Here is a 13,057-nt window from a genome sequence, read left to right on the forward strand (position 1 = left end):
GCAAAGGAGAAATAAAATCCATTACAGGCAAGTAAATGCTGAGAGATTTTGTTACCACCAGGCCTGCCTTACAAGAGCTCCTGAAAGAAGCACTAAACATGGAAAGAAACAACCAGTATCAGCCACTGGAAAAACATACCAAATTGTAAAGACCATCAACACTATGAAGAAACTGCATGAATTAACGGACAAAATAACCAGCTTGCATCATAGTGACAGGATCAAACTGACACATAACAATGTGTCAACCTTAAATGTAAATAGGTTAAATGCACCAATTAAAAGACACAGACTGGCAAACTGGATAAAGAGTCAAGACCCATCAGTGTGCTATATTCAGGAGACCCATCTCATGTGCAAAGACACACATAGGCTCAAAATAAAGGGATGGAGGAATATTTACCCAGCAAATGGAAAACAAAAATAAGCAGGAGTTCCAATCCAAATTTCTAATAAAACAGACTTTAAACCAACAAAGATCAAAAGAGACAAAGAAGGCCATTACATAACGGTAAAGGGATCAATGCAACAAGAAGAGCTAACTATCCTAAATATATACACACCCAACACAGGCACACCCAGATTCACAAAGCAAGTTCTTAGAGACCTACAAAGAGACTTAGATTCCCACACAATAATAGTGGGAGACTTTAACACCCCGCTGTCAATATTAGACAGATCAGTGAGACAGAAAATTAACAAGGATATTCAGGACTTGAACTCAGTTCTGGACCAAGCCGAACTAATAGACATCTACAGAACTCTCTACCCTAAATCAACAGAATATAGATTCTTCTCAGCACCTCATCACACTTATTCTAAAATTGACCACATAGTAGGAAGTAAAACACTCCTCAGCAAATGCAAAAGAATGGAAATCATAACAAACAGTCTCTCAGAACACAGTGCAATCAAATTAGAACTCAGGATTAAGAAACTCATTCAAAACCGTTCAACTACATGGAAACTGAACAACCCGCTCCTGAATGACTACTGGGTAAATAACGAAATGAAGGCAGAAATAAAGATGTTCCTTGAAACCAATGAGAACAAAGACACAATGTACCAGAATCTCTGGGACACATTTAAAGCAGTGTGTAGAGGGAAATTTATAGCACTAAATGCCCACAAGAGAAAGCAGGAAAGATCTAAAATTGACAACCTAACATCAAAATTAAAAGAACCAGAGAAGCAAGAGCAAACAAATTCAAAACCTAGCAGAAGGCAAGAAATAACTAAGATCAGAGCAGAGCTTAAGGTGATAGAGACCGGAAAATCTCTTCAAAAAAATCAGTGAATCCAGGAGCTGGTTTTTGAAAAGATCAACAAAATAGACTGCTAGCCAGACTAATAAAGAAGAAAAGAGAGAAGAATTAAATAGATGTAATAAAAAATGATATAGGGGATATCACCACTGATCCCACAGAAATACAAACTACCATCAGAGAATACTATAAACACCTCTATACAAATAAAATAGAAAATCTAGAAGAAATGGATAAATTCCTGGAGACATACACCCTCCCAAGTCAAAACCAGGAAGAAGTCGAATCCCTGAATAGACCAATAACAAGTTCTGAAATTGAGGCAGTAATTAATAGCCTACCAACCAAAAAATGTCCAAGACCAGACGAATTCACAGCCAAATTCTACCAGATGTACAAAGAGGAGCTAGTACCATTCCTTCTGAAATTATTCCAAACAATAGAAAAAGAGGGAATCTTCCCTCACTCATTTTATGAGTATCATCTTGATACCAAAACCTGGCAGAGACGCAACAAAAAAATAAAATTTCAGGCCAATATCCCTGATGAACATCAATGTGAAAATCCTCAATAAAATACTGGTAAACCAAATCCAGCAGCACATCAAAAAGCTTATCCACCACGAAGTCGGCTTCATACCTGGAATGCAAGACTGGTTCAACATACGCAAATCAATCCAGCCTGCAGCCTCCGTGCCCCTCCCACAATGCTCGACTCCAGGATTCCCCTGGCTCACTTGCTCTCCATGGCAGACAAGGAAGCAGCCTTCGACGATGCAATGGAAGAACGAGTGATCCACAAGGAGTACAAAATATGGAAAAAGAACACCCCTTTTCTTTATGATTTGGTGATGACGCAGGCTTTGGAGTGGCCCAGCCTAACTGCCCAGTGGCTTCCAGGTGTAACCAGACCAGAAGGGAAAGATTTCAGCATTCATCAACTTGTCCTGGGGACGCTCACATCGGATGTACAAAACCATCTTGTTATAGTCAGTGTGCAACTCCCTAATGATGATGCTCAGTGTGATGCATCATACTATGACAGTGAGAAAAGAGAATTTGGAGGTTTTCATTCAGTTAGTGGAAAAATTGAAATAGAAATCAAGATCAACCATGAAGGAGAAGTAAACAGGGCCCATTATGTGCCCCAGAATCCTTGTATCATCACAACAAAGACTCTTTCCAGTGATGTTTTTGTCTTCGACTATACAAAACATCCTTCTAAACCAGATCTTTCTGGAGAGTGCAACCCAGACTTGCGTCTCCGTGGACATCAGAAGGAAGGCTATGGGCTTTCTTGGAACCCAAATCTCAGTGGGCACTTACTTGGTGCTTCTGATGATCACACCATCTGCCTGTGGGACATCAGTGCTGTTCCAAAGGAGGGAAAAGTGGTGGATGTGAAGACCATCTTTACAGGGCATACAGCAGTAGTAGAAGATGTTTCCTGGCATCTGCTCCATGAGTCTCTGTTTGTGTCAGTTGCTGATGATCAGAAACTTATGATTTGGGATACTCGTTCAAACAATACTTCCAAACCAAGACACTCAGCTGACGCTCACACTGCTGAAGTGAACTGCCTTTCAATCCTTATACTGAGTTCATTCTTGCCACAGGATCAGCTGATAAGACTGTTGCCTTGTGGGATCTGAAAAATCTGAAACTTATGTCACATTTCTTTGAGTCACGTAAGGATGAAATATTCCAGGTTCAGTGGTCACCTCACAATGAGGCTATTTTGGCTTCTAGTGGTACTGATCACAGAATGAATGTCTGGGATTTAAGTAAAATTGGAGAGGAACAATCCCCAGATGATGCAGAAGATGGGCCACCAGCGTTGTTGTTTATTCATGGTGGTCACACTGCCAAGATATCTGATTTCTCCTGGAATCCCAATGAATCTTGGGTGATTTGTTCTGTATCAGAAGATAATATCCTGCAAGTGTGGCAAATGTCAGAGAATATTTAAAATGACAAAGACCCTGAAGGAAATGTGGATCCAGAAAGCAAGAGTCCTAGGTATGTCTTTACTTCTTGTAACTTTAGACTCCCCTTTTTTTTCTTTTCAACCTGAGAGTGATTTAATGCTGGTTTTGAGACAGACTTTGTTCAGGTATCTCTCTATATAATAGGTACCACCAATAATGCTATTAGCCCAAACAGTGAGTGTTTTCTAAATATTAATGGGGGGCGGGGCTTGGTTCAGCAAGGCCACAGACCTAATGTTGAAATTTTCTTCAGGAATTTTCTAGTAACAAACCTTGATCTAAACTAGCTACAGAAATGAAAATATTATGTGTGATTATTTTTCTCCTTATGCTATATCGCCAAATTTTTCAGACTCATTTAAGTAGAGGCTAGAGTGAGTAAGACACAGAGCCAAATGAGGTAGGTGTCTGAGCCATGAAGTATAAATACTGAAAGAGGTCACTTTTATTCAGGAAATAGGGGAGAGACAAGACATATAGATTCCTACCCTAAAATCTTGACACCTGCCTTTCCAAGATGCACATTTACATACGTAGACCAGTTTCTTCTTGGTTTCTTCAGTTAAGTCAAAACTACATGTTTCTCTTTCCCCATACATTTTTGCTCATTAGTGTATTTCTTGAGCTGTTTTCATGTTGTTTCTCTTCTGTGAAATGGTGTGTTTGTTTGTTTGTTTTTAACTTGGGACTACAGTGTTGTAAAGATATATGTTTTTACCCGACAGCTATACCACAGGGAGACTGTCAAGTTGAGAAGAGTGAATCAATACTTGTATTTGTTTTAAAAATAAAATTAATCCTTGAAAAAAAAAATAAATGTAATCCATCACATAAACAGACTCAATGGCAAAAACCACATGATTATCTCAATACATGCAGAAAAGGCCTTTGACAAAGTTAAACACCCCTTCATGCTAAAAACTCTCAATAAACTAGTATCGATGAAACACATCTCAAAATAATAAGAGCTATTTATGACAAACCCACAGCCAATATCATACTCAATGGGCAAAAAATGGAAGCATTCCCTCTGAAAACCAGCATAAGACAAGAATGCCCTCTCTCACCACTCCTATTCAACAAAGTATTGGAAGTTCTGGCCAGGGAAATCAGGCAAGAGAAAGAAATAAAGGGTATTCAAATAGGAAGACAGGAAGTCAAATTGTCCCTGTTTACAGATGACATGATTGTATATTTAGAAAACCCCATCGTCTCAGCCCAAAATCTCCTTAAGCTGATAAGCAACTTCAGCAAAGTCTCAGGATACAAAATCAACGTGCAAAAATCACAAGCTTTCCTATACACCAATAACAGACAGACAGCCAAATATGAGTGAGCTCCCATTCACAATTGCTACTAAGAGAATAAAATATCTGGGAATACAACTTACAAAGGATGTGAAAGACCTCTTCAAATAGAACTACAAACCACTGCTCAAGGAAATAAGAGAGGACACAAACAAATGGAAAATAATTCCATGCTCATGGATAGGAAGAATCAATGTCGTGAAAATGGCCATACTGCCCAAAGTAATTTATAGATTCAATGCCATCCCCATCAAGCTACCATTGACTTTCTTCACAGAATTGGAAAAAAATACTTTAAACTTCATATGGAACCAGAAAAGAACCCACATAGCCAAGAAAATCCTAAGGAAAAAGAAAAAAGCTGGAGGAATCATGCTACCTCACTTCAAACTATTCTACAAGGCTACAGTAACCAAAACAGCATGATACTGGTACCAAAACAGATACATAGACCAATGGAACAGAAAAGAGGCCTCAGAAAGAACACCACACATCTACAACCATCTGATCTTTGACAAACCTGACACAAACAAGCAATGGGGAAAAGATTCCTTGTTTAATAAATGGTGTTGGGAAAACTGGCTAGCCATATGCAGAAAACTGAAACTGAACCCCTTCCTTACACCTTATATAAAAATCAACTCAAGATGGATTAAAGGCTTAAACATAAGACCTAAAACCATAAAAATCCTAGAAGAAAACCTAGGTAATACCATTCAGGACGCAGGCATGGGCAAAGACTTCATGTCTAAAACACCAAAAGCAATGGTAACAAAAGCCAAAATTGACCAATAGGATCTAACTAAACTAAAGAGCTTCTGCACAGCAAAAGAAACTATCATCAGAGTGAACAGGCAACCTACAAAATGGGAGAAAATTTTTGCAATCTACTCATCTGACAAAGGGCTAATATCTAGACTCTACAAAGAACTTAAACAAATTTACAAGAAAAAAACAAACAACCTCATCAAAAAGTGAGCAAAGGATATGAAGAGACACTTCTCAAAAGAAGATTTTTATGCAGCCAACAAACATATGAAAAAATGCTCATCATCACTGGTCATTAGAGAAATACAAAGCAAAACCACAGTGAGATACCATCTTACGCCAGTTAGAATCATGATCATTAAAAAGTCAGGAAACAACAGATGCTGTAGCAGATGTGGAGAAACAGGAACGCTTTTGCACTGTTAGTGGGAGCGAAAATTAGTTCAACCATTGTGGAAGACAGTGTGGCGATTCCTCAAGGATCTAGAACTAGAAATACCATTTGACCCAGCAATCCCATTACTGGGTATATACCCAAAAGATTATAAATCCTTCTACTATAAGGACACATGCACATGTATGTTTATTGCAGCACTATTCACAATAGCAAAGACTTGGAACCAACCCAAATGTCCATCAGTGATAGACTGGATAAAGAAAATGTGGCACATATATACCATGAAATGCTATGCAGTCATATAAAAGGATGAGTTCATGTCCTTTGTAGGGACATGGATGAAGCTGTAAACCATCATTCTCAGCAAACTATCACAGGAACAGAAAACCAAACACCACATCTTCTCACTCATCAGTGGGAACTGAACAATGAGAACACACAGACACAGGGAGGGGAACATCACACACCACTGGGGCCTGTCGGGAGGTGGGGGGGCTGGGGAAGGGATAGCATTAGGAGAAATACCTAATGTAGGTGACGGGTTGATGGTTGCAGCAAACCACCATGGCATGGGTATACCTATGTAACAAAACTGCACATTCTGCACATGTACCTCAGAACTTAAAGTATAATAATAATAAAAAAGACGTGTACTTATTGCAGACTGAAGCAGAACTCTTCAGAAATCATTCTATCTCATTCTTTAATGACTAGACAGAATAAGGCCTAAATAGAACAAGCGAAATTTCTGATCTTTCATGATCTACACCCAACCCTACCGAACTATATAGATTTCCTGTAACAAGTTTCTTTAACATTTACTGGTCTCCACATAAACCATGCCCCGCCCCCCAACCTCCCTGAATAACCTTTCCTCTCTCACTTATCCGTTCTCAACTCTGGGAGTTTTCTCTCTCCAAGCAAGCCTTTCCACTTACCACCCAGTTCACATTCTCCACCATACTCCGATATCATTATTAATAAATGTTACTGATTGGATGTGTACAATGTTCATTTTGCATGCTTCTATCATAGAACCATCACGACAAGCTTGAGAGAGGCAGCTCTTACTCCTATTTTAGAGGCTAACTGAGGCTTTTAGAGATTTGGCAACTTACCTGAGGTCACACTGCTAGTAGGCAGAAGTATCTGATTCAAAATCAGACTGACTTTAAAGCCTAACAGGAGTGGTTCCCTAAGTGTGAGACCCTGGTACTACAGCACAGAGCTACAAAAGGGGGCGGGAAAGAGAATTTTACCCCAACCGTCACTTAGTGCAAGTGGCCTTGACCTCCCTGAAACCCTCTTGCCCCTAACAATGATACCAGCTAGACACATCCTGCCTATAGAAGCAGCTGCAACAGACCAACTCTTGAAGAGACTGCTAAGGCTGCTCAGGCTGGTGCTTCCTAGCCCTGAGAAAGCAAAGCTGTGGATTAATATGATTATTTCAGCTCCCCTTGCACACACCTGCCACTGACCTCCATTCTCCTCCCCACAACACACACACAAACACACACACACACCCTCCCGTGCCTTCACTGGGTGGGTTGCTACCCTGGGGCTGGAGGGAAGTGGCTTCCCAAATCCGTCAAATCCAAAGCTTTGACGGATGGGCAAGTTGCTTAGCAGTCAGTAGAGGGAATGTACGTTAGATGACTCTAGAAAACAGAGGCCAGGCGCCACACTCCAGGCCTTCTCCCAAGATTCACAGTTAGTCTGAAGCTGCTCCATTTACTGGTCTTCCAGGTGAGAAGAAGTGCAAGTACCTCAGCAGCCAGCAGAACTGGAGACACACAAGGTCAGTGACCTGCAAATTTGCTAGTGCATCACTGATATCATTTTGAAAAAAAACACATTTTAAGTTGACATTAAAATCTCACCATATGTTTAAAGGATGCAATTTCCAGCATACTGTAAAAATTGACATTTTAAAATACAAATTATACTGCTTTTAATATATGCCCAGTATAATCTAAATATCAGAATGATTTTGATACTCATCATCACCCATTTAAAAATTCACAGACTGGCTCGTCTTTAACAGGTGGAAATGTTATGCTGCTCGTTTTCCTCTTTTATTTACATTCTACTTCATATAACTTCATCTTAATACATTTTCATGCTTGAAATCTTTTTATCACCTTCTCATACTTCTCTAGCCCCCACATATACACATGTGTATATACTAAATTTGTTTTTCCTGTGTTAAACAAATTTAAGTGTTTAATTTGGTAACTTCTGGATTCAGGGATCAATAATATTATTAGTACAAAACCCATCAAAACAACTTATAAACATAAAAGTAAAAATTGATAAGAAATGGATATCTTAATGAAATAAGCTTTTGTTTCCATATATTCATAAATGAATATTACTTCTTACTATAATAAAATCAGTCAGGATTCAACACCATTTTTAAGCCTATTTTGTGTTTTTATAAGAGCTGAGAAAAACCTTCAGTTAAATAAGTGGATGAGAATTAAACATATTTTGTTATAGCAATGTTTCTTACTTTGAATTCTTTTGGAGTTATATCCCCAAATCACTTAGCGACCTATCATCAAAAATATCTTAAATGAATTGTTAGCTGACATCTCAATCAAGGCTCCTTTACTTTTGTTGAAAGCAAAACTTGGAAACCACCTGACTTATCAGAGAATCTGTTAGTCAGTTGCTTTCTCACACTGACACTCCAATAGTTTCTGGCACATGGAGGTTTTGAATACCTGGAGGAATGCAGCATAGAAGCCAGAATGGGGCAAGTGTGCCTTTTTTTGTGAAAAGGGTGAAGGAAAATTGGGGAAGGGCAGGTTGGGAAAGGAGAATATGTACCGCCTTACGAACAGAGGGGTACAGTAATTTTCTGAAAGAGAATACATGAAAGTTGAGGATCTGAAAACTGACTGCTGTCACTTGCCTGAGCCTACATACCCCCTTGGAAAGTCTTTCTATTTCTCACTCATTGTTGCTCTTCCCTCCAATATGCTAAGTCTGTTTTGTCTTCTTTTTTTTTAGAGACGAGGTCTCACTCCGTCACCGAGGCTGCAGTACTGCTGTGCGATCATGGCTCACTGAAGCCTCGAGCTCCTGGACTCAAGCGATCCTCCTACCTCACTCTCCCAAGTAGTTGGGCCTACAGGCACGCATTACCAAAACCAGCTGATGTTTTATTTTTTCTAGAGATGAGGTCTTGCTATATTGCCCATGCTGGTCTTGAACTCCTGTCCTCAAGCAATCCTCCCGCCCTCAAGCAATTCTCCTGCCTTGGCCTCCCAAAGTGCTGGAATTACAGGTGTAAACCATCGTCTATTATCTTCTTGTCAACGTTCATTCATTCTCTAAAAATACACCGTCTGTCGACTATATGCTAGGCACATCTATTTACTGATAATGATATAAAATTAACTTATATTTAAATTCCTAAGAAACAAAAGAAAAATATTAAAACTGACCAAAAAAATAAATATTAAAACTGGACAGATGGTACACAGGAATAACTGAAGTTTGAGAAACAGTTAATAAAGCTAAACTAACATATCACACTGTGTGTCACCCTGCCTGCTTATCCATTTCCCTAACTTGTTTATATGGGAACCTTGACTTATTTTTCTCTGTCTCCTTGGCTAAGTGCCTGGGGCCTAAATCCCAGAGTAAATTGAGAAAATTTGAGTTTTGATTCAAGGCTCTCTGAACTACTTACTATTTTAACAAAGTTAAAGCATTAAAAAATTAAAAGATAGTTAAAATCTTGCAAAACTGTATAATGTATTGTTTGGATAATGATATTATTGGATAATTATACTATCAAATTATTATTTGATAATAATACCTTCCTTCCTAGTGATGAAGATGAAAAATATCATTTAATCTAGAGATTGTTAAACACAATTAACATAACCCTGTAGATTACAGAACCTATTTAAATTTCCATAGCTAAAAAAGAGAAATCCCTTGATTTAGTGCTATTATTATCCACTAGAGGGTGCTCATTCAACTATTTTAAAAGTTGTTTGGAAATGAAAAATAAATCAATTTATGGAAATGCACCAAAGTATGTTTCTGAGTAATTTTATTTTTATTCTTCAGAGATGCTAATGAGGAGCTGATGGCTTCCTATTGTATTCTGGCAAAGGCTCTTCCTTGTATCTCATAGAAGGGCAATTTATGTCCAGATCTGGTATTCACTGCACCTCAGATAGGAAATCCTTTTGCGTTTCTGGTGGAGCATCAACAGGCTAAAAATCCTGAACGTAAGGAGTCCTTCATACTACGGGATCTGAGCATACATTTGGAAGGATGCAACTCCAGATCCTTCACAGCAGCACAGAAGGTGTAGGAAAAGGCGTGGACTTTTAAGTCACAGGACTGAATTTGCCATAACTACAAGATACCTATCAATTGTTCTAACCTCTGACTTTAAAGGGTCTAAAGGTTACTTCTTTACAGAGATTTGCACAGATTAAGGCTGAAAACGTGTGTGAAGCCAACATATAGGACAATATAGAAATCTAGATACTAGTTCATTTCTCTCTTACCTAACCACCACCTGGGACTACACCCCTCACAGATTATGGTAATATTATCTGATTGTGTGTGTGTGTGTATTTTTTTTCCTCTTTGTATCTGAACTCTGGGTGAGGAGAGTGTCCAAAAAAAAAAAGATGTTGCAGACAGTTCAGACTTATACATTGTTTGTTTTGCTTTCTATAAAGTACATGTATAATTTCCAAAGTTAATCAAGATTTCTAATTAACTCTTACATTAATCACACATTTATTAAGTATCCATTAATTATCCAAGTAATCATACATGGATTTGAGGGCAGGATATATACAGTCCATTTTTGTATTCTCATTGCTTAGCACAATGCCTAGTACACAAACACTGCCAAAACGGGGAATAAGCAGAAATGGTTGCTAAAATAAGCAAACAGGTAAGTACTAAAGATGGCTGTTGCAATATGCCAGATAAGAGACTGTGATGGTCTAAGTGAATGGCAGTAGTACAGCATTTTTTTTAAAAGATCCAAATTAAAAGGGGGCAGGGTAGTTTAGTCTCAAAGACAACTCTCACTTCTGACACCAACTACAAGTTCAGGGATTCCCAGGATGATTCTCAGGTTTGATTATTCACTGGGACACAACCAAACTCACTGAAAGCTGTTATAATCACAGTTATAGTCACAGTTTATTACAACGAAAGCATACAGATTAAAAACAATCACAGGAAGAGACTCATAGTGCAGAATGCACAACAACTCAAAGCATGAAGCTTCCAGTTGTCCTCTCCAATGGAATCACCAACGAGGTTAACTTTTGCTGGCAGTAATGTATGACAGTATGCACAAGAGTACTGCCAACCAGGGACACTCACCAAAGCCTTGGTATCCACTCTTTATTGGGGCTTGGTCACGTACATATGATTGACTGTCCATATAGCTTTTAGTCGCAAGCCCTTCTGGATGTTGAGTTGACACCTGTGAACCCCAGGCCTCAACATAAATCAAATCGTTAGATTATCAGGTGTGACCTCAACACCCAGGTAAACAAAGACACACTTATCAGGAAGGACATTCCAAGGGCTTAGAGATTGCCACCCAGGAGCTGAGGGCAGTTGCCAGACCTATGTTTATATAAGGTTCATTTTTTACTACAAAGGCAGTGAAGGTATAGAGAAGAAAGGAGGAAACCAGACTGATGGTGATACACTTAATTCAGATAAAATATGCAGGTAGTAAAGGCAACATAGGTTTGGAAGGGAAAAATAATAATACACTTTTGAGTTTGCCAAGTAACTGAAGTTGCTAAAAAACAGAAGTATGGGACTGAATCTTGGGAAGAACCTCACAGCTTGAGATGACAGCATAGTGATAAAAGTCATGCCATGAATGGGCTTACCTGAGGAGAACATGAAGGCAACAAATAGAGCAAACATTGAACCAGCGTAAACTTCAATTTTAAAGGACTGCTCAGAGGATGACTAGACAAGAGAGGTTGTTAAAAAAGAGCAAAACTAAACACTAAATATTCCTCACTACTACAGGAAACTAAAAATATTGAATAAATTACTTTCTGAATAGGCCCCCCCCCCCCAAAAAAAAAAAACACTTGACTTTCCCTGGAAGTAGACTCTACAAGTACATTATGTCTTGCAAATAAGCAGTTAAAAAACAAAATACGTCATTCTGTTCTTATTTCCCCATACCATCTTCCATGCTCAGACTACTTCCTGAGCTGAGAAACCTTTATTTTTGCCTACGGCAAATTTACTGCGTGTTTATGCAAAACTTAAATTACCATGAAAACTCAACAATAGGGTAGATGAAGCAGAAGGCACAGCTAATTAAATGGATTTGAGGTTCACTGCTCATTTTGTTTAGGATCAAATAAAAGTATATGACTTTCTGCGTACACTAAGTAGAAAAATAAGTCATTATAGAATATGAGTAGCCAGACTGCTACAAAGTCTACAGAAAAAAAAAAAAATACCTCTTGAAATCTTGTCTTTTTTTTTTAAATCACATCCCAGATATGAGACAGTATAGAACAAGGATGAGCTGTGGGAGTTCTTGAGTCAGACAACCTAGGCACAAGCCTCAGTTCTGCCATTTATTAGCTGAGTGAACCTGGGCAAGTTACTTAAACTCTTAACGGGTTTGTTCGGAGGATGATGTAAGTCAGCATTGTCTGGCATACAGTAAGCATGCAATAAGTGTTTGGTTATTTGGATACTCTACTTGAGTACCTTTGTATACTGAAAACCTCATGAATTTATTACATACTTTATTATCCAGTTTTTCATCACTGTGACAGAAAATACCCATTTGAAGATTTTCAATACTTTTGAAATAAAACCCACAAATATAAACGGTTTGCATATCACAGCATTTACCAATTTCTATAACAGCTTAATTTATCTCAGAATCACCTCAGACTTTGTGATCTTTATTAGCCAAAACTTAGTTTTAGAAAAATGCTTAGAACTGCCCTTTGGAAAGGAGAAATGCTTAAGAGTTGATCCAAGAAAAAAACGGACAAGCCAACCATCTGAAAAACTAGTCTGGACCAAGTTTCAGATATTATCTGTAGCCATGAAACTTTCTTCCTCACGCAACATGTAGGGGACGTTTGCCCTAACTTCATGAACAGTGCACCTTCTTCCCTCTACCTAGAAGGTCTAGTTCTTCTTGTCAAAGTAAATCCTATAAGTCGCCAAGACCCAGCTACCCTTCAGGCCTTTGCTGGTACCCTCAGGCTTTGTTAGATACTTGGATCACAGTATTTACAAATTAGTTTATATAGTTGTAACCACACCCATCTCCTCACTCCTC

At 38.5% G+C, this 13,057-nt stretch overlaps 1 protein-coding gene across 5 annotated transcripts in view; it reads right to left on the minus strand.

The window, feature by feature from the left end:
• The window catches only part of NSUN3 (NOP2/Sun RNA methyltransferase 3), a 71,788-nt gene that overhangs the window by 56,496 nt on the left and 2,235 nt on the right, over positions 1-13,057 (minus strand). For 3 of the 5 annotated variants that reach the window (XM_028844709.2, XM_077994057.1, XM_077994058.1), the window contains exon 3: positions 2,591-3,200. The exons of the other annotated variants lie outside the window; for them this stretch is intronic. In XM_028844709.2, coding sequence (XP_028700542.1) covers positions 2,591-2,727 — 137 coding nt within the window. In that variant the 5' untranslated portion in view covers positions 2,728-3,200. The remainder of the gene's footprint in view (positions 1-2,590; positions 3,201-13,057) is intronic. 5 annotated transcript variants of the gene reach the window in all.

Source organism: Macaca mulatta, chromosome 2, assembly GCF_049350105.2.
Source record: "Macaca mulatta isolate MMU2019108-1 chromosome 2, T2T-MMU8v2.0, whole genome shotgun sequence".
Lineage (NCBI taxonomy): Eukaryota > Metazoa > Chordata > Mammalia > Primates > Cercopithecidae > Macaca > Macaca mulatta.